This window comes from Erinaceus europaeus, chromosome 5, assembly GCF_950295315.1.
Source record: "Erinaceus europaeus chromosome 5, mEriEur2.1, whole genome shotgun sequence".
Taxonomy (NCBI): Eukaryota; Metazoa; Chordata; class Mammalia; order Eulipotyphla; family Erinaceidae; genus Erinaceus; species Erinaceus europaeus.
Window position 1 is genome coordinate 116,371,597 of NC_080166.1, and position 21,941 is coordinate 116,393,537.

At 37.7% G+C, this 21,941-nt stretch overlaps 1 protein-coding gene across 4 annotated transcripts in view; it reads right to left on the reverse strand.

Annotated features, from left to right (window-relative positions):
- FRY (FRY microtubule binding protein) overlaps window positions 1–21,941 on the reverse strand; it is a 495,577-nt gene that overhangs the window by 181,223 nt on the left and 292,413 nt on the right. For all 4 annotated transcript variants that reach the window (XM_060191649.1, XM_060191648.1, XM_060191651.1 and 1 more), the window contains 5 exons: window positions 13,965–14,104; window positions 9,544–9,634; window positions 9,246–9,325; window positions 9,050–9,130; window positions 447–615 (listed from right to left, as the gene is read on the reverse strand). In XM_060191649.1, the coding sequence (XP_060047632.1) occupies window positions 447–615; window positions 9,050–9,130; window positions 9,246–9,325; window positions 9,544–9,634; window positions 13,965–14,104 (561 nt within the window). The remainder of the gene's footprint in view (window positions 1–446; window positions 616–9,049; window positions 9,131–9,245; window positions 9,326–9,543; window positions 9,635–13,964; window positions 14,105–21,941) is intronic.

A 21,941-nucleotide genomic window follows, 5' to 3' on the forward strand; every position in this document is an offset into this window, starting at 1 on the left:
TTGAACCTGCACAGTTTGGGTAATTTTAAAAAAGTAAGGTTTTTCTATAGTATAAATAAAAATGGTTTATTTATTATGTAAAGTTCTGATTCCTATGAATGTTGAGAAGGCTGACCCAGTAGTATTGATTTTAAAAAGTAAAAATTCAGCTCTATTTTATTCACAGGACAATATATATCTGATGGGGAAAAAGATAAAGCAAACAAATAAATTATTAAACTGTGCATCCTACTCCATATGATGATATAAAAATTTTTAAAAGTAATTGTGTACTCATAACTCTATTATTTAATTACAAAGCATTTCAACAGTTATTGAGAAAAAAAGCAAAAGCTTTCCACACGTAGAGAAGTAAATCGATTTTCACACTTCTCGACATTCAGCCATTCTGATAAAGGAACTTACTCAAACTGATAGTTATTTAGTTCTTATGGTCAAGATATTACCTGCATGAACTGAAGAGAAGCCTCAAAATCCTCTACTGGATACATCTTAATTCGAAAGAATTTCATGCCCATTATCAAGCTGATAATGCTTTGAACCACATAAGGGCTCTGTTCTTTGTGTCGCAATTCTTTCAGCTCTGCCATAAATTTCTTCTTTACAGCAGGAAATCTAAGAAGAGAACATAAGTGATTTATTAAACCACGGGTATGACAGTGATATTAACAGAAGCTTCCAGCACAGAGTCATGGGGTCCTCCCAGTTAGCTGTAGCACAAATGCCATTTTGCAAGGATTCTATCTTGGGGATTTGATGGCGTTTAATCTTTTCCTTTCTTCTCTAACTCTACACAATGCTCAACACCTATATGCTAGGGGGAAGCTCCATGGTTATTTCGATTCTCTCAAAGTGGTCTAAATAATTCAGCTGGGAGTGATGAAATGCTCTATGTTCTCAGGTTTGGCTAGTGCCAACACACAGACTTGAAGGGCCTGAAGCCTCTAACTGTGAGATATGAGCAATAATATAAAATAACGCCAAATATATAACAACAACAATAATAACTACAACAACAATTTAAAAGTAATGCAATATTCTAATTTTAGATTTTATTCCCAGTTCCTAGTGGTAATGAATATGCAGATTTCCTCTATTATGACTTCAGTTATGAGTTTAGTCATTATAAATGATTTGTTCCCCTTTTTAATGAGTCAGACATACTGGGACCACAGCACTGTTCCAGCATATGTAGTACTGGGATTGAACCCAGGGCCTTATGCTGAAAATCTTGCACTGTAAGCCACACCTCAGCAGCCATAAGTTTTGTCTCTGAGTTTAGTAGAATCACTATGTTTGATTGTATAGTAACAAAAAGCTTAACTTCCATCACAAGAGGGAATTTTTTGTTTGTTTTGTTTTTCTTTTTACTAAAAAGTAATAGTGACCCATATTATTGACTTTTTCAAAGATAATAAATTAAAATCTGATTTTTAAGATAAATGCTTTGGTTAAAACTTTGTGCATTAATTTAAATACTGATGATTGCAATTAGATTTCTAAACTGCTTTCTCATTATATGAATATGAATGTTATAATTTTACCAAGACTTAGTAATCATTTCTATATTTAGTAAAGGCAGTACATTTTTTTTTTTTGCCACCAGGGTTATTGCTGGGGTTCGGTGCCTGCACTACAAGTCCCCTGCTCCTGGAGGCCATTAATTTTTCCCTATTTTGTTGTGTTATCATTGTTGTGGTTATCATTATTGATGTCATTGTTGTTGGATAGGACAGAGAAATGGAGAGAGGAGGGGGAAACAGAGAGCGGGAGAAAAAGAAAGACACCTGAAGACCTGCTTCACCCCTTGTGAAGTGATCACCCTGCAGGTGGGGGGCCGGGGGCTCAAACTGGGATCCTTTCACTAGTCCTTGTGCTTTGCACCATCTGTGCTTAACCTGTGCTGTGCTACCCCCAAGATGTTTTACATTTTATGCATGCTACATTATTTACATTTAAAAAATACTGATTGATTGATTCCCTTTTGTTGCCCTTGTTGTTTTATTGTTGTAGTTATTATTGTTGTTCTTATTGATGTCGTTGTTGGATAGGATAGAGGGAAATGAAGAGAGGAGGGGAAGACAGAGGGGGAGAGAAAGATAAGACACCTGCAGACCTGCTTCACCACTTGTGAAGCGACTGCCCTGCAGGTGGGGAGCCAGGGGGCTCAAACTGGGATCCTTGAGCTGGTCCTTGCGCTTTGCACCACCTGCGCTTAGCCCGCTCCCTATTTTACATTTTTTATCACCACAGTAATCAGTGAAATTAGGCAGTAGATGCATCCCCACATTACAAATGAAAAACTAGATTTAGAAGAGCAAAGTGATGAAAAAGAGACTCAAACCTAGATCTGCGATGAAATTTAGGAATTTCTATGACTCCTGATGTTTTGTACTAATGATCTGTTAAAACTGTATGAATGTTTCTAAATAATATATGCCTTGGAAAACTATGAACTGGGAAAAGTAATCCCTGTCTTATCAAAAGCAGAGCACACATTAATTGGGAAGATAAAATGATGTAGCATGGATCCTGACATATGTGAATGATGATGATGATGATGAAGATGACGACAAGAAGATGAGGGGGAAGTATGCGGATGTCATCTTGCCTGGATCTCTGATCCTCCAAGGAGACATGAATGCCCCAGGTCAGACGGCTTTCTTACAACTTCTACTGCCTTTCAGGTGAAGGATATATTTAAAGAAGTTACTAGAGAATGGAGGGATTTTTTCCAGATGGGTAGTTAGAAACTTCACAGGGTATCTGAATTGGGGTGAAAGATGAACTGAGATCTTCTGGCAGAGATGGAAGCAGACATGACATGGCAAATTGATGGAAAGGTGTCACTTGCAAACAAAATTAATAATTCCAAAGCCAATTTAAAAAATGTGTTCTAGTTCAAATTGTTTCTAAACATGTAAAAAGATATCTACAGTTTTAATGTGAATTATATTTAAAGGGAAAAGTTTGTTTATTACTAGAGCATTGTTCAGCTCTGGTTCATGGTGGTGGTAATGATTGAACCTAGAATTTCTGGCAAGACAAATTTCTTTCTGCTTAAGAAAAGATAATCTTATAGGTTAGTGTTAGATAGTTTTTAAAAAATATTTAATTTACTGGTTTTAGAAAGAGGAAATTGAGAGGGCGATATGGAAAGACAGAGACAGAGAGACATCTGCAATTTCATTACTCACAAAGCTTTCCCCCTGCATGTAGGGGCTTGAACCTGGGCCCTTGCACACTATAATGTATGCACTCAACCAGGTGTGACACTGCCCAGCCCAAGTTATATAAGTCTTTTTAAAAGATCATATGATCTTAGGAAAGCTTGCTAGTTTTAAAAAATATTTATTTATTTATTATCTAGAGACAGAGAGAAGTTGAGAAGGACGGTAAAATAGGGAGGCAGAGAGAAAGAGGGACACCTGCAGCACTGTTTCACTGCTTGTGAAACCTCCCCCCTGCAGGTAGGGTCTGGGTCCTTGCATGTAGAAATGCACACGTTCTATCAGGTGTCCCACCACCTGGTCCCAAGTTTGCCAGTTTTTAAGAGATTTTACTTATATTTTCATGAAAAAAATGAAAAAAGAAAGCTAAAAGGAAGGGAGGGTGGGAGGAGAGACCAGAACACCGGCGTTCAGTCCTTGCATGTGGAATCTGCGACCTCTGGGCCCTCAGGGATCAAAATCTGGTGCACAGGAGTCGGGCAGTAGTGCAGTGGGTTAAGCACATGTGGCGCTAAGCACAAGGACCGGCATAAGGATCCCAGTTCGAGCCCCGGCCCCTCACCTGCAGGGGAGTCGCTTCACAGGCGGTGAAGCAGGTCTGCAGGTATCTGTCTTTCTCTCCCCCTCGCTGTCTTCCCCTCCTCTCTCCATTTCTCTCTGTCCTATCCAACAACAATGACATCAATGACAACAACAATAATAACTATAACAACAATAAAAGCAACAAGGGCAACAAAAGGGAAAATAAATAAATATTAAAAAATAAATAAAATAAAATCTGGTGCACTGCCACTAGGCTACCTCCGCTGCCCAGGTTTGCTATTTCTAATCAATGATTAGGGCAAGAGAGGTAGGAAAAGTCAGGTTCTTTGTATAACTCACGATTTCAGTGTTCTCACGACTTAGTGGCTATGGCTACTTATTTCTCATTTAAAAATAAATAGAGGTATCTTTTATTTTAAAATGTCCTAGATGTCACAAACATGTTATTTTAGTATAAAAATAATTCAAAAATTTATTTGCACTTAAAATCCATTTTTCCTTAAAATAAATTCAGGGAAACTAAATTTGTTTTCAATGACCACACCATTAGTGTCGTACTGCCTTTACTAAATATAGAAACTAAATGATTACTAAGTCTTGCTAAAATTATAACATTCATATTCACATAATGAGAAAGCAGTTTGGAAATCTAATAGCAGTCATCAGTATTTAAATCAATGCACAAAGTTTTAACCAAAGCATTTATCTTAAAAATTAGATTTTAATTTATTATCTTTGAAAAAGTCAGTACTATAGGTCACTATTACTTTTTAATAAAAAGAAAAACAAAACAAACAAAAAAGTCACCTCTTGTGATGGAAGTTAAGCTTTTTGTTACTATACAATTAAATATAGTGATTCTACTAAATTCAGAGACAAAACTTATGGCTGCTGAGGTGTGGCTTACAGTGCAAGATTTTCAGCATAAGGCCCTGGGTTCAATCCCAGCACTACATATGCTGGAACAGTGCTGTGGTCCCAGTATGTCTGCCTCATTAAAAAGGGGAACAAATCATTTATAATGACTAAACTCATAACTGAAGTCATAATAGAGGAAATCTGCATATTCATTACCACTAGGAACTGGGAATAAAATCTAAAATTAGAATATTATATTGCTCAAGTTCAGTTTTTTTAAATTGTTGTTGTAGTTATTATTGTTATTATTGGTGTCATTGTTATTAGATAGAACAGAGAGAAATGGAGAGAGGAGGGGAAGACAGAGAGGAAGAGAGAAAGATAGATACCAGCAGACCTGCTTCACCACCTGTGAAGGATCCTACCCCCTGGGGAGCCCAGGGCTCAAACAGGGATCCTTTGACTGGTCATAGGGCTTTGAGCCATGTGCACTTAACCCCCACTGTGCTACTGCCAGACTCCCAAGTTCAGTTTTTTTAAAGTAAAGGGTAACTACCTAGTACTAGATAAACATCCATCCTTTCCACTCCACAAGAACAAAGGAAATATTACTTTATTTTAAGGGTGGCTACTTTTTTTTTTTAAATCATTACTGGGGTTTCACCACTCCAGGCCAATTTTTTCAAACCAAAAGACAGATACAGTGGTAAAGAGACAGCAAGAAAGATACCACAATACTGAAGATTCCTTCTGTGCAGTGAGGGCCAGGTTTGAAACAAGATCATACCTATGGTAATGCATGCTAACTATCCAAGTGAACTATCTTGCTGGCCCAGTTCCTTCCTCTCTCCACCCCATCTCTCTCCTTCCTTCTTGCTTCCTCTTTCCTTTTTCCTTTTTCTCCCCACCATGATTACGGCAGGGGTTTAGTGCCTGAGCAATGAATCGTGTGCTCCTGGCAAACATATTTTTCTTTAATTTGCTAGGACAGAGAGAAATTGAGAGGGGGAGGGAGAAGGAAAGGAAGCGAGAAAGGGAGATACCTTAATCACTTCTTTATCACTCATGAAGCTCCTCCTTCAGGTCGGGACCAGGGGTTTGAACCTGGATACCTGAGCTTGGTAATACGGGCACTTAACCACATGCACCACTGTCCGGCCCTAGTACTTTATTTTTTAAAATTTCATTTTGCATGGTCTGCTCAGCTGGGTATGTCACCACCTGGCCCCTTATTTTGAAAAATGTAATGATACCTTTGGCCCACCTGCATGTTAGTTGTCGGGCTCAGGCAAAAATCAGTAAGGTCATGGGCCCCCTTGGAAAATACCTAAAATAAATCAACTAGCTTTTTCCAAAATGGAGGCCCCAAATCTCATCTGCTATATATTTACATTTAGGTTCCTGATTATCAGACCATTTGTTCTGCTTTATATTGTAATGCTTTTCAGCCACCAAGTTTCAGATGCTACCATGACGCCAACCTGACTTCCCTAAGCAGACGACCTCATCAATGTGTACTGGAACCTCGCTTTCCCAGAGCCCTATTCCATACGCTAGAGGTATGAATCGACCTGCCAACACCCATGTCCTTCAGAGAAGCAACTCAAGAAGTCAGGCCATCCACCTTCTGCACCATAATGATTCTGGGTCCATATTCCCAGAGGGATAAAAAACAGGAAAGCTTCCAATGGAGGGGATGGGATATGGAACTCTGATGGTGGGAACTGTACCCCTCTTATCCTATTTGTCAATCATTATTAAACCAATAAAAATAAATATAAATGTAATGATAAAATTAATGACTCTGGTATACTGTAATGTGACAATTCATAATATGACACTGGCTTAAGGTTGTATAATCCATTAACAATACACTGACAGGCTGAAAGTATATTATTATAATTTTACTAGTATATTATTATATATATAGTTAAATCTTAATTATTAGGATTACTATATATAGTTGTGATTACTGCAAGATCCTATTAACTGAGAGGTTTCCTTATGACTGGAAAATACTGGAGCATTGTCTAAATTGAGACATTCCTTATATCCTGCTATTTCAGATTTGGGACAAATACTGACATCATTAAAAAAAAAAAACACACAGAACTACTAATCTGTTGTAATAAATCATTGACTTGGTGGATGACAAACCTGACCAAATACGGAAATTCTTACAACCTCAGAATGTTGCTTGAGGTCACTGATTTTTAATCCATTCACAGCTAACTCAGAGTTGATACAGTTAAAGGTCATTTTTGAAATAACCAATATTGCTATGCAAAATTCACAAAACAATTAAAAAATATATGAGTCACTTTAGGCATGTTAAACTTTCCAAATGACAGTGTAAAACAATTATGGTGGGACAATTACAGAGGAATTACAAGGAAACAGGTTGGAATTTTCAGGGTCTACCTACCAAAATATATATTAGCAACTCATTAAAATTTTTTATTATCTTTATTTATTTATTGGATAGAGACAACCAGAAATTGAGAGAGACAGGGAGAGAGAGGGAGAGAGACAGTTAGACACCTGCAGCCCTACTTCCCTGCAGGTGGGAAGTGGGGGCTTGAACCAGGGTCCTTGCACATTATAATGTGTGCACTCCACCATATGTGCCGCTCCCTGGTGCCTGAAACTCATTTTTTAAATCTTTTCTTGTGATGAAGAAGATAATGAAAGACTGATTTGCCAGATATCAGCTTTCCCTTCAAAATGTCAACACTTTCATAATTCAGCTGTGATAGAAATCTCTTCAAAATGAACTGTGCTTTTTTTCCCTTAATGACTCAGAACCACAATATATTACAATGGACCATAATATAAATACAATAGTCTCATGCAAAAGGATGCAAATTACTATCATCTAGTTTTAGTCTGTCTTTCTTTTCTTTTCTCTTTTCTTTTTTTTTTTTTCCTTTTCTTTTCTTTTTACCAGAGCACTGCTCAGGTCTGGTTTTATGAGGCGCCAGGGACAGAATCTGGGACCCCAGAGCCTCAGGCATGAAAGTCTCCCATCTCCATATTATTTAGTTTTTATGTAGCCTTGGTCAGCTTTTCTCTCCTTTCTCTTACTGTCAAGTCTTTGAGATTAATATTTCTTGCTACAATAGTACATATACTTCCCTTTCTTCTTCTAACAACCATGTTTTATGTGTTAGACAAAACAAAACACACACACAGATGATCAAGATAAACAGATAAACTAGATTAAGGTTAAATATCACATCAAGGAGTATTTTTGGTATCTAATTCCCGAGTTTTTGTCTGTTTGGTTAGGTTAGATTGCTGAGTATGTACTTATTTATGTACTTATTTTTTTTTTTAAATAAATTGGGTGTTTTCATGCTGTTAAGTTAGGGAATTCCATTTCTTCAAAGATAAAAATCTCTGAGGATTGCATTCCATAAGGATCAGGCTTTGGAGTCTTGTATCAAACTGGCCTCTTGACTTGAATTTACATCATGTCTCTGTCTCATTTTGCATAACAGAGGCATTCAGGCTCTTGCCCCACATGCCTCAGGGTCCAATAAGATCAAGATGGGTGAATAAGGTGTGACATCACTTTTGGAAGAAGTATATTATTGCTAATAGTCTAACGCCATTTTGTTCTAGCCTGCTAAGTATTGTTATGGGGACAGATAAATTTAGCAATGAGATTTTCCCCATCCACAACCCCACCCAACCCCCACAACACACACACACACACACACACACACACACACACACACACACACACACACACACACACACTTGTTTCCATGACAGAGTCTGAGATATTTTTAGCTCAGCTGAATTAAGTAAGGTCTATAGTAAGAGGACATTCAGAGTGGAATTTTCCCACTCACAGATGACAAATTTAAACTCTCACTCAGAGACTATAGAAAACAAAACTTTCCAAAACTGATAGACTTCTTTGGACTGCTTGGGGAACAGGGAGACAAAAGTTATTTTGTGAGTCTATTTTTGTTTTTTCATTTTGGCTTATGGTGGTGAACTTAGGACCTCAAATCTCAGGCATGAAAGGCTTTTTGTATAAACATGCTATTTCCCCACAAACTCAGACCTCTTCTTTTCCTCTCTCTCTCTCTGTAATAATCTGAAATCAGGTAAACTTTTGGACCCTGGCTAGGATCTGGCCCGAGTGAGAAGTGAAAAGGGTAACAGAGAAAAAATAAAAAACAAATTGATACTTGTCTTGGAGGAGATTCCATTTCGTTTCAGAGATGGAGAATATATATGTATACAAAACAAATATATATTCATTTATAAATATATATACGAATACAAATATATGTATTCAAAAACAAAACAACTTAATTCCCAGTAAATTCACACGCAATCCTCTCATGAGAGTAAACTGAAGAGGCACTCATGCTCCCATGGCAGAGGCTGTGGTGTTCACTTACTTAGCTTGTGCCAAGACTCCAATGACTTCTGCATATAGGTCTGCCACAATGTGCATATTGCCAGTGTTAGGACCAAGGTACCTAAGAAGACATAATTAAACAAGTTAGGGATCTTCATCCATCTAAAGAGAGCAAACTTGACTTAACCTTAAAACACCCAACTTCTTCAAAATATTCTGATGAGCAATCATATTACCCTTCTTTGTATTTAAAGTGTTTGAATGCCAAGTTAATAACATCATGGATTAAACTGTCCATTACAGGATGAAGTGGAATCTGAAAAGAAAAAGACAGCTCTTAATGTGGGAGGGATACTAAAGATTAAATCAATCACAGATAACATTTTAAATAATGATATATAACTTTTAACAATTAATAAACATAATCTATATGACCTAGTATTTAAAATTTATAAACAACTTAATAAATTTAAGACTTAAAAAACCTTAAGTACTCTCTAAATAAGTAAAAGTAACATTCAACTAATAACTTACCTGTTTCAAAACTTCTATTAATACTAAAGAAAATATAAAATCAATGGCGAGGTCCCGTCTTTCCATCAAATAATCTCGCTGCTGTTCATCACTGTAAAAACATAAAGTATTCACATTTATTTTTTTAAAAAATTTTCCCCCTCCCAAATATTCACATTTAATGACACTCTCAGAGTGATATAATACATCAAAGATCTAGAACACATACCCAAAGGACTGAAAACCAGTTTTATTATTACTAAACTGCAATGGTGAATCCATGATAGTATTAGTGTACTTCAATGAGCAAATATTGGGTGTGAAGTCAGGATAGTTGACTTCAAATTTTAAAGCTTCAACCAAATCAATTTGAGTAGCTATCTGTGAGATTATAATCCCCTCCCCCCTTTTAACTTTTCTAAAGTATCTTTCTATCTAGGAATTCTATCACCTACAAAATGGACACAAATACTAAACAAGGCCATCCAACTATAGGTATATGTGAGAAGAATCTTAAGGAAGGGAGTGGAAGCAATGTAAGCAAAATGTATCATTGCCATTTGGAGCATGACCACAAGGGGTGGAGGAAGGAGCAGAATTTCTTCCTTTGTGTCTTGTCTTCTTTCATGTTAACACTGCCACTTTGGACTTATAAAAGAGAGGAAAGAAGTGAAGGATGGAGTGGTGAAAAGAGAGTAAGACTAAAAAGCAGAATAGAGGCTGTTGAAATCTTTCAAAAGTAAAAAAGCAGAATTATCAGTGTTAGGAAGATAGAAATGTGAGTTCCTCTCCCCATTCCCAAGTCTGCTAATCTAACATACTAACCTAAAGCTAATTTGGAATTCAACAAAGAAAGTGAAATGGTTATTCTGAGCACAGGATAGTGGATATGAACATCAGCTCTGGAGTGAAACAGTCCTGGGTTAAAAGTGTGCCTCTGAGTATTAAATAGATAGGTATGTGAAATACTTGAGTAGTCTCCAGAACAAATAAACGTTCAGTACTTGTATGTTAAATAAAGTCAAATAGAAAGAACGACAAGGATTTGGACTGGCCAGGCAGATATTTTCAAAATAAATAAAAGAGTATTTAAAATATGAAATGTTTTTCTTTTTGCTCAAAAGGGCATGAGAAAAAGGACGATGCTATCTGACATATCACAGAGAACTTCTGCAGGAGCTCTGTGACTCTGAGCAAGGAAAGTGAAGGTTGGTGGATAGCAGGATGGGTTAGCAATGGAAGCCGCCACTTTAATTTCCAGTGCAAACTGTAAACACAAGTTAGAGACTCATTCTTTCAGGATTATTACCAACAGCCCTGCCAGGAGGAAGAGCAGTGGACCACACTATCTCTCTGAAGCCCTGTAAGATGACTAGAACAAAAAAAGTGCTACTGCCAGCGAGGGGGTGGGAAAATATGTTAAAACAGCATTTTTTAAAAAACGTATTCACAAGTCTAACCCAAGATTACGGAATAAGGAGACAAGAAATTTGAAGACAAAAAAGAAGGAGAATTCTAAAAGGAGGAACACCATCAGTAGAGAAAACCATTTTGAGCTATGCAACTATGATTTAAAAAATATATTTATTTATTTATTCCCCTTTGTTGTTTTATTGTTGTAGTTACTGATGTCATCGTTGTTGGATAGGACAGAGAGAAATGGAGAGAGGAAGAGAAGACAGACGGGGGAGAGAAAGATAGACACCTGCAGATGAGCTTCACTGCTTGTGAAGCGACTTCCCTGCAGGTGGTGAGCCAGGGCTCAAACCGGGATCTTTATGCTGGTCCTTGTGCTTTGCGCCACGTGCACTTAACCTGCTGTGCTACTGCCCAACTCCGCAACTATTTTTTTTTTAATGAAAGCTGTTTTATTTATTTAATTTATTTATTGGATAAAGACAGACAGAAATCAAGAGTGAAGGGGTTGATCGAGAGGGAGAGAAACAGAAAGACAACTGCAACACTGCCTTACCACTTGCAAAGTTTTTCCCCCACAGTTAGGACCAGGAACTTGAACTCTGGTCCTTGTGTACTGTAACATGTAAGCTCAAACAGCCTGGCCTCCAACTATGATTTTTCTACAGAGCTCAGAGATTAAGAAAGTAGCAATTCTTGGTAGGAAAAAAAATGTAGTACCCAATTCTTTTTTACTTAGCAAGTGAATTTATACTTTCAAATAAAAATATGACATACACATCTCCAACCATGAATTCCACTTTACTGCTGTTTTGAGGTCTAACTGCCAGGAGCCAGAGGCATTTGACAAATGTACTTGGCAATCAGATGTTGATATTATTCTAATCTTAGAAACCATAACCCAAATACACATCTGTCACATTTGACTGTTTTCAGTTGATTATGCTTCTTCCTAAAGTTCCTCCTTCCTTATATTCTGGTAACAGAAACTCATATTAATAGCCAAACTATGCTGTAGAGAGGCACATTCTTTTTGGCTTTCTCTCTCAAACATACTTTTCCTCACTCATTGTCAATGCTAACCAAGACGCTATTAGGCTGAATTTCATTGTCTAGATTCTGGATTTGTTCTGGGAAATAACTCTAATATCTTTAAAATAACCAGTAGTATGATTTTAAAAAACCTCACTTTTTTAGTAAAAAAAATCAATTCACAAAAAAGTCTGGTTTTAGTAACTAAATTCTGACAAAGCAGAGGGGGAAAAAAAATCTAAAAATCATGTAACTACTAAAACTGCCTACTCTCTACCCTCAGGAAAGAGAAAATATCTGCTCATGTGCCAACATGTAATATGAAAAGAATAGGAAAATGATCCTCTTAGTTTATTAATTATACTTGGACACTTTTCAGACACAGAATTGAAACTATACCTATCGGGAGTTTATGAATTAAAAAAATATATAAGACTGCTGATTGGCATAGTTGCTTTTTTTTTTTTTTTTTGGAATGATAGAATGTTCTGGAACCAGACAGAGGGGAAGACTGGACAATTATGTCAATGAAAAAAATACAGAATTATATAAATTAACAAGGTGATTCTGCCATATGCAATATCTTAATATTTTTGTTTTATTTATTTATTATTAGATAGAGAAGGGGAGATGTTGAAAGGGGAAGGGAAGATACATAGGGAGAGAGACAGAGAGACACCTGCAGCCTAATTCACTACTAGTAAAGCTTTCCCCTGCATGTGGGGACCAGGGGCTTGAACCTGAGCACTTAACCAGGTGTACTACCATCTGACCCCTATCTTAATATTTTTGTACCTCAATAAAAATGCCCTCTGTAACTAAAGAAGTGATTCATTATGAAAAAGTTACTACTCTCTCTCCCAAATCAGATGATAAATGGTTGAATCTTGTATACATTCAAGCACACTGCAAAATGAAATTCCAAGTCTGGATGAAATGAACTATGGTAAGTATGCCTTCAGTTTCAAGAGACATCTATTTTCTTTGAAAAATGTATTAGGAGCATCAAGAAAAATGAAAGGGATGACTCATGCACAAGAAGGAATCAATATCTGATTTTTTAAGTGATTAATTTCAACTTACTATTTTTGAAGCTTGAGAACACCTAGAAATTCTCAGGGGAAACATTGTGTTTTTAAGACAATTATTTTTTTCTAAAATAAAGCCAGGGAGATAGTACAATGATTATGCAAAAGATTTCCATGCCTGAGGCTTTAAGGCCTCAGGTTCAATCCCTGGGACCACCAAAAGCCAGAGTTGAACAATCCTCCAGTTAAGAAAAAAAGAAGTAGAAAAAAATCTGAAAAGTTAAATATATTAAGCTTCATGTTTGCTATTTTGTGTAGTAGGTTTACTTCAAACTTGAAATAACATGTATTTGTCTAAAATTGGAGGAACGTACAATCGCCTGGTAGTCTGAGAATCTTAATGTTATGGCTATTGCATTGTTCACGGGGCAGCGAGTTACACTTTCCAAATTCACATGAGAGGAGGAGCAAAGAACAAATAAACAAGATTCTCAGCTAGAAGGGAAATTAGAGATGGTGTGACCTAACTTCCTCTTTTTGCTCACAGACTAATGGACAGAGGTGGTGAGTTGCCCAATGCCACACAGCTAATTAGTGGCAACTTTCTGATTTCAAATAATGACCTGCCAGTGTCTTTTTCACTACGGGACACTGGAAGTGCCAGGTTACTAACGAGGACTAAACTAGGCCGCATCAGGCAAGGTCTGCAGCTGGCCTCATCCTTTCAGGTAGAGGCTGAAAGAGAGGAAAGAAGCAGGCAAGAGGGGAACCTGGGGCCCTTTCTTCCCACACACCTAGTGTCAAACTAAGGCTGTGACAGGTTCCAGAGACAATGTGTTCCCTGCTGCATCTACTAGAAGTTTGAAGAGGCAGGAGAACCCTCCTGATTGTCATTTTGAGTCATGTTTCCTGAAGAGAAGAAAAGGAACTGCAAGCCTCATAATCCCCACACAAAAACAAACATACCCTTTTGATTTATTGCTTGTTCTTGGTCGGTACTCATGTGATTCGTCCTCAATGCCATTTTGTCTTTTATACCAGTCAAACAAAGTACGCAGAATGGAAGGCAGGCAGTACTCAGAAAGGGAGCTCATTGAGTTGATGACCTGGAGACAGAAGCAGACAGTTGAAACAGGGCTTGGTGGCACAATTACCAGGAAACTTTATTTCAAATGAACTCCAAACTATAGAAGCTGCAAAATTTTCTTATGTATTACAGTCCTTTCTTTAATAAGTTCAATGTGCACACTCCCAAGACCCCCATCTCTTAGTGTTGACAGATGTCCCTCATATAATTGCAATTCTGTGGTTCAAGAAAGTTAATTGCTTTGACTCCTTTTTATTCAGGAAATAATACGTTAAATTCATACAGGTTATTCATCGACCACAGAGGAACTCTTCTTCTTCTCTTTCTTTTATTGCCACCAGGGTTATTGCCGAATCCACCATACCTGGCAGCCATTCCCCCTGCCGTTTTTTTTTCTTTCAATTTTTTTTTTTTTTACTAGATAGGATGGAGAGAAACTGAGAGAGGACAGGGAGATAGAGAGAAGGAGAGAAAGACAGACAGCAGAAAACCTGCTTCATAGCTCGTGAAGTGGACCCCATGCAGGTGGGGAATGGGGCTCGAACCCAGATCCTTATACTGGGTGATATGTACACTTCACTGGGTGTGCCACTGTCTGGACCCTGAGGGCTTCTTTTCCCCACACCATTTAAGAAGTACAGTGCCTTATATTTCTTAGGTCCAAAAAGAAAAAAAAAAAAAAAACAAATTACTTGTTGGGGCCAGACTTGTCAGGTAAAGTACACTAAAAGTCATCAAAATTAAATGCTTCGAGGAAGAAGTTATATTATTATTATTTAAATCTTTAATTTATTGGATAGAGACAGCCAGAAATCAAGAAGGTAGGGGGAGACAAAAGAAGGAGAGAGAAAGATAGACTCCTGCAGCACTGCTTCACCACTCACAAAGCTTTCCCTCTCAGGTGAGGACCAGGGACTCGAACCTGAGTCCTCAAGCACTGTAATGTGTACTCAATTAGGTACACCACCACCATGCCCGTCTAGGAAGATATTATTAAGAAAACAATGAACACACAGGCCACAGGCTGAAAGAAAACATTTGCAAAACATCTATCTGATAAAAGCCTCATAACTAGATTATGTAAAACTATAATGAGGTAGGTTTTAAGCATCTGATTAACAAAGAGTATAAGCAAATGACACAACCTGATGATAGAAGTGCTGATGAGAGTGATAAAATGGACATGGTCACACAACTGCAGACTGAAGGAAAACACTGGCATAGCATATCTGGAAAGTAATTTGGAGATACACATCAAGAAGCTACTAAAATTATTCTCAATAGGACCACTCTTGAGAATTTGTCTCAAGTACATAATTAGAGATGGAGAAGAGTATTCTATATAGCATTACTTACTAAACAAAAGAATGGAAAGAACCTAAATATCTAGTGACATGTATATGCCTGAACACAAGGTGGAGTCTGGTGTAGATCATCTATAAAACATTAGAAGAAATCACATCAAGGGGAGTCAGGCGGTAGCGCAGCCGGTTAAGCGCAGGTGGCGCCAAGCGCAAGGACTGGCGTAAGGATCCTGGTTCGAGCCCCCGGCTCCCCACCTGCAGGGGAGTCGCTTCACAAGCGGTGAAGCAGGTCTGCAGGTGTCTATCTTTCTCTTCCCCTCTCTGTCTTCCCCTCCACTCTCCATTTCTCTCCGTCCTACCCAACAACAATGACATCGATAATAACTACAACAATAAAACAACAAGGGCAACAAAAGGGAATAAATAAATATAAAAAAATAATTAGGTTAACCATTTAAAAAAAAAAGAAATCACATCAAGTGTTCACAACATAGCTAAGTTAAAAAGTATGAGGAGCCATTTAATTGGTACAGACCGTATGGAAGCAGGCATGTATCAGGAGGAAATACACCAAAGTTAAGAGTGCACATTGAGGGGGCTGGACGATGGCGCGCCTTGTTAAGCGCACATATTACCATGAGCAAGGGCTGGGCTTTGAGTTCCTGCTCCCTACCTACCAGGTGTGTGTGTGGGGGAGATACTTCACAAATGGTGAAGCAGGTCTGCAGGAGCCTGTCTAACCCTCTCACTTTGAATCTCCCCGTCCTCTCTCCATTTCTCTCTGTCCTATAAAAAATAATTAGAAAGAAAAAAGTAATGGCCATCAGGAGCAGTGGAGTTGTAGTGCAGGCACCATGCCACAGCAATAACCCTAGTGGCAACTGAAAAAAAAAAAAGAGTATACATTGAAACCAGTCCTCAGAAGAAAGAGATCACAAGGAGTGATATGTAGGGGCTTGAGATAAATGAAAATGGTATTTTATCTGAGCCTTTTCAAATGAAAAGGCAGAAGTGTGAGAAAAGAGTGAAAGTCAAAAACTAAGCACAGACTCAGTCAGGAAATCCTATGGTAATGAAGAGAGAAAAGTAACTTTACATAGTTTTATATACAAAAAGAACGACTAACTTCATGATGACTTTGAGTAAACTGAAAGAAGACGTTATTTAACTGTTATAAAGACTTCATATAGCAGGATAGAGGGAAATGTTGAAAAATTTAAGTTGGAGCAAAATCATAAAAAATATTTAACATTGGTCTTAATAAATTCAGGTCCCCACCCCCCCACCCCAGTCTGGAAAACAGAAATCTCCTAAAGATTTTCTGAATAGGAAAATAAACCCATAAAAATTGTGTTTGGTAGGTTTAACCTAGTAGTGCTGTCTAGGAATCCACTTAGAGGAGGGGACACACACACACACACACACACACACACGAATCAAATGAGTTCCAGGCATGTAGTGATCACAGTCTAAGTTGGGGAGGTGGCAGAAGAAATGGAAAAACTTTGTTAAATCACTTCTGTAGTTAAGTAGGCTGGGCTTAACTCTCTTTCATAAAGCAGGAAATTGGAGCAATAGGAGTGAAAGTGCTCTGTGTAGTTTGCACTATCCCCTTTGAAAGGAGCTACCAGAAGGAAGGGACAAAACAATTATTGCTTTCTTCCTGAGATTCCATTTCTTAATAGCTTCGTTTCATGCTCACTTTTCCTATAATTATGTTTAGGAGTACAACACAAAGTTGAAAATCACCTTTAGCTCTAGGCTAACATTAGTTTGAAATAAACAGGACTGTTCTTAGTCTGGTTGTGAACCTACTGACTTTTTTTTAACTGAAAAAACAACAACAAATTATTGCTCAAAAACAGACCTCCTCCCACACTAATACCCACAGTCATGGTTGCATTTTCATGATGTTCCTGTGTCTATAACAACAATAAATTCTTGGGGGAAAATGACTTACGCTGTGTCAAAGAATAACTTACTAGAGCTTTCTACTAAAGTTACTCCAGAAGAAAATGGACTTCCTTTTATAAGTCATCACCATCTAAAACTATCTGAATTATCAAATGAAGTGTACTCCCTCTGTAGAGGAAAAAGATATCAAAACTCAAAATCTCTTATGGATTAACTCTGTCTTGATAATACATATGTCATAATATCCCAATGCATCTAGTATAATATTTCAATTAAAAAAAACTTGTGGAGTTGATAAAATAGCTTATCTGGATAGTGTGTCTATTTTGCTATGCATACAACCCAGGTTTGAGGACAATTCCTACTGCATTAGAGGAAAAGCCTTGGTTCTCCCTGCTCTCTTGTCAATTTTTTTTCTATCTGAAAAAGTCAGTCTGGAGTAATAAGCTTCCAAGATGACAAAAATCAAACAAGTCTTGAGTAAACCTGAAGGAGACTTATAAGGACATGGTGACTACATATATATGGTACCCTAGACAGTATTCTGGAAATGATAAGAGATACCAGGGGAAAAAATGCAATACAAATAAAGTATAGTGGGTGGGGGTAGATAGCATAATGGTTATCAAAAATAAATAAATAAATAAATAAATAACCTCATCCTTGAGGCTCCAAAGTCCCAGGTTCAATCGCCTGCACCACCATAAGTCAGAGCTAAGCAGTGCTCTGGGGGGAAGTGAGAAACAGAGACACAGAGAGAAATCCAAATAAATTGTAGTGTTTAATTAATAATAATGTACTGATGTAGATTTCATAGTCATGACAAGTGTACCCCAGTAATGTTAGATATTGGAGAAACTGGGTGAGGGTTTTATAGTGATTGCTTCTACTAGTTTTGAAACTTTTTTTATAAATTCAAAACTATCTTAAAACAAAATTTTTATTTAAAATATTTGTGCAGTATATGGACAAGATCCATTACTTAGTACAGCACAATAATAAAAGAGATGCTAGCCTATGTTTAATTCTTAAACAGTTCTGGATAGAGCACACAAGGTGAACTACTTAGGTATTAGATGAAAAATTCCATTCTCCATAGACAGCATCAATAGTGTCCTTCAAGCTTCAGTCAAGCTTCTATCCATTAAAAAGCCATCCTCAAGAGACTGGCATCCTTTAACGATGACTCTTTAGTCACTATCAGGCCACCCCATCAGCTGGGGCCGTATTCGGGGAGTCCTGAGATTCCCAAATAAACATGATTGGCCTAGACTTCAAATAAATCCCTCTCTCCATTGTTACCAGTCATTTCTATCAGGAACAACAAAATAGACCCCTTTGTGGGCCCTCCATAGGATCTTGTCCTCAACTTGGATCAACAATGGTAGAGAATGTTCCATCCTCCAAAGGGAGGATGGACAACATACTCTATGCTACACCTGAGGAAGATCGGTCATGATATTGGAGCAGCTTGGAATGTTCCTACTCATGACCACAGAATGTGAGCTCATATCTCCAGGGATGCAGTGGTCATATAGGTTCTTAAGCTGAATATGGGCCCCAGATCACATCAAATCACTGGGGTTTACAGTCAACAATATTTATACCCCTTTCACATATTAGGGAGCTACTCTCTTCCCTGATCCAGCTTTCTGGGCCTTTTTCCAGTCATGACATCATCTCCCCAGACAATAACTTGGATCCACCTCCATATCAGATTTCAGGCTCAGGAAAAAAAAAAAAAGAAAAGAAAAAAACTAGTATAGCCACAGGCCCTTTGGAATATAACTAAAATATGCCTACTAGCATCTATAAAATGGAGGACCCCCCCAAATCTTCATCTGCACTACTCCATCCTTTAGGTTCATGATTGGTCAACAGTTTGTCTGGCTTTGTATGTTAACTCTCTTTTCAGCCACCAGGTTCCAGATGCTACCATGATGCTGACCAGACCTCCCTGGACAGACAACCACACCAATGTGTCCTGGAGCTCCACTTCCCCAAAGCCCCATCCCACTAGGGAAAAAGAGGCAGGCTGGGAGTATGGATCGACCTGTCAATGCCCATGCTCAGCAGGGAAGCAATTACAGAAGCCAGACCTTCCACCTTCTGCATCCCACCCTGACCTTGGCTCCATACTCCCAGAGGGATAAAGAATACGAAAGCTATCAGGGGAGGGGATGGGATATGGAGTTCTAGTGGTGGGAATTGTGTGGAGTTGTACCCCTCTTATCCTATAGTTTTGTCAATGTTTTGTTTTTATAAATTAAAAAAAAAATTCAAAAAGCCATCCTGAGGCTGTTCTTGGTATTATATTTACTGGGCATACTTTCCATGGCAAAAACACTGAGCGCATCTTAGGAGAGATGAAAGGTCAGCATGGGGTGGATGTGTGTTGTGTGTGTTTTTTCCATTTCTCTGTTACTGCCCTTTTGAGTACAGGATTTCAGGAAGGAAGGGTGGAAACTGCAAAGACCTGGCCCTCAAAGCTCAGGAAGGGAGGAAGGTCTAGCTGGCTTCTTAGTTACTCAACTCCTTCATTTTCGGGAAGTACAGCCAATGGCGAGATGAATTCAGCTCTGTGCTGCTGCTGAAGGGGCCAAGCCCATTTACAAAGATGTGCTTGTTGCATTTAAATGATCACATTCTTCTATCATAGATGAGCTAGGTACTGTTCAGCTTGTGGAGATGAAGTGTAAAGAACCACAGAATTATTTCATACTGATGTTTTCTTTTTCTTTTTTTTTTTTTTTTTGGGGGGGACTGCATCCAGGAGGGGCAGAATGTAATACTAAATGCACTTTGCAAATGCTTTCTTAATGTTTATTTTGGCATTCTATGTATAAACAGGCCCAAACGAGACTTCCCACTATGCTGTAACTAAAACATTTATTTTTCATAAGCATTTAATTATACTTGCTAAATGCAAAGTAGGAAACTTCACAGATAACTATTAGAATAATTACTCCGTAGAATCATTCCATGTCTTATAGTAACAAGGGAGATTCATCAAGAGTGGTTATTAATAATTAATAAATAATATTAAAGTAAATTCATTGATGGTTTAATTTCTTGAACTAGTTCCTATGGCCAGGCTCCTGTGGTGTCAAGGTACTAGCTATGTTATAGCAGGAAAAAAACCACAAAACTGACATGTTAAAGTAACATGAATATCTTTTAAAAATTTGTTCACATACCATATATTGTTAGATTATAGTATTTGATACATGATTAAACACAGCAGAGGTTTAAGAACAATTTATCATAAAAACCTAAAATGACAATCTACTCATTAAATAGATTTTCCTTCAAATAGAAAAAGACCATCATTAATTTTAACATCTTGATCCATTTTTACAGAACACACTGTTCTGCTGGAAGACAGCTGAACAACACTAGCAAGAATCTAATGCCAGTTCATTTGTTTTTACTCTTTACTGCTTTTATTTTTCATTTATACATTTTAAATGGATGTTCACTGGATCACACCATTAGAGTCAACACTGAAACTGATTTCTAGTCTTGCTACTTGCTACTGGTACCTTTATTAAAAAAAAATAGAAAGGAGAAATCAAATGGCCAACCAGTGTCTTTTTTTGTAATCATTTCCTTTGAAGTCTCCTGAGGAAATGACACTATTTATCAGGTTCTCCAAGCACACACCACAGCACTGAAGCTTACTTCAATGCAGTGGATGCTGGGCTCAAACGTGGGTTGCACACATGACAAAGCAGTGCACTATCCAAGTGAGCTATTTTTCAGGCTCTTATACAAACATGATTAATTCTGCCTAGTGTATGAGATTACTTTAGGAAATAAACTTAGAGCAGTTCTTCAAAAAGAAAATCGTGATGCAGAATAAATCTGTCTGTATTATTTAATTTATTACATGCTCATGTAGTCATTAGATATAAGCAAAGATCTACAGTCATTGGCAGAGTAAAATCAACAAGAAAACATAATTATTGGAAGTTATGTGAAATCATATCTAGTCATTACAAAATGTATAGCCAGAGTTTTCACCTGAGTGTAAGTGCGTTTAGTGACTGTTATTAGTATATCTTCCACCAAACACAGGTTACATGATTCCTTAAGAGACTATTTTAAGAGTATTATTTCTTACTTTTGTTTTATTATATTTTTCTGGAAAGACTTTAACTTTATTTTTTAAATAAAAAAAACAATTAATAAAGTACTCAACAGTGAGTCCCAAATAATACAAGACAAGTTGGCCTGGGTATAACATAGACTTCACTGAGTTTGGAATGATTTTTCCTTTTCAAAGCCCCCCGATTAAACTGATACGAGAATCCAGCATGAAGCCCAGCCAGTCTACCTTGGCATTACTCTCGATCGCACCCTGTCATTTCACGAACATCTCATAAAAACTGCAGCAAAGGTGGGCGCGAGGAATAACATCATTGCAAGACTGGCCAGCTCCTCATGGGGCGCGAGCGCTTCCACACTACGATCATCCTCTCTGGCATTATGCTATTCCACTGCAGAATACTGTGCCCCAGTATGGTTCCGTAGCCCCCATGTCCACTTGGTCGATTCCAAATTATATTCCTCCATGAGGATAATTTCTGGAACCATCCGTTCCACCCCGGTTCCATGGCTGCCAGTTCTTAGCAACAT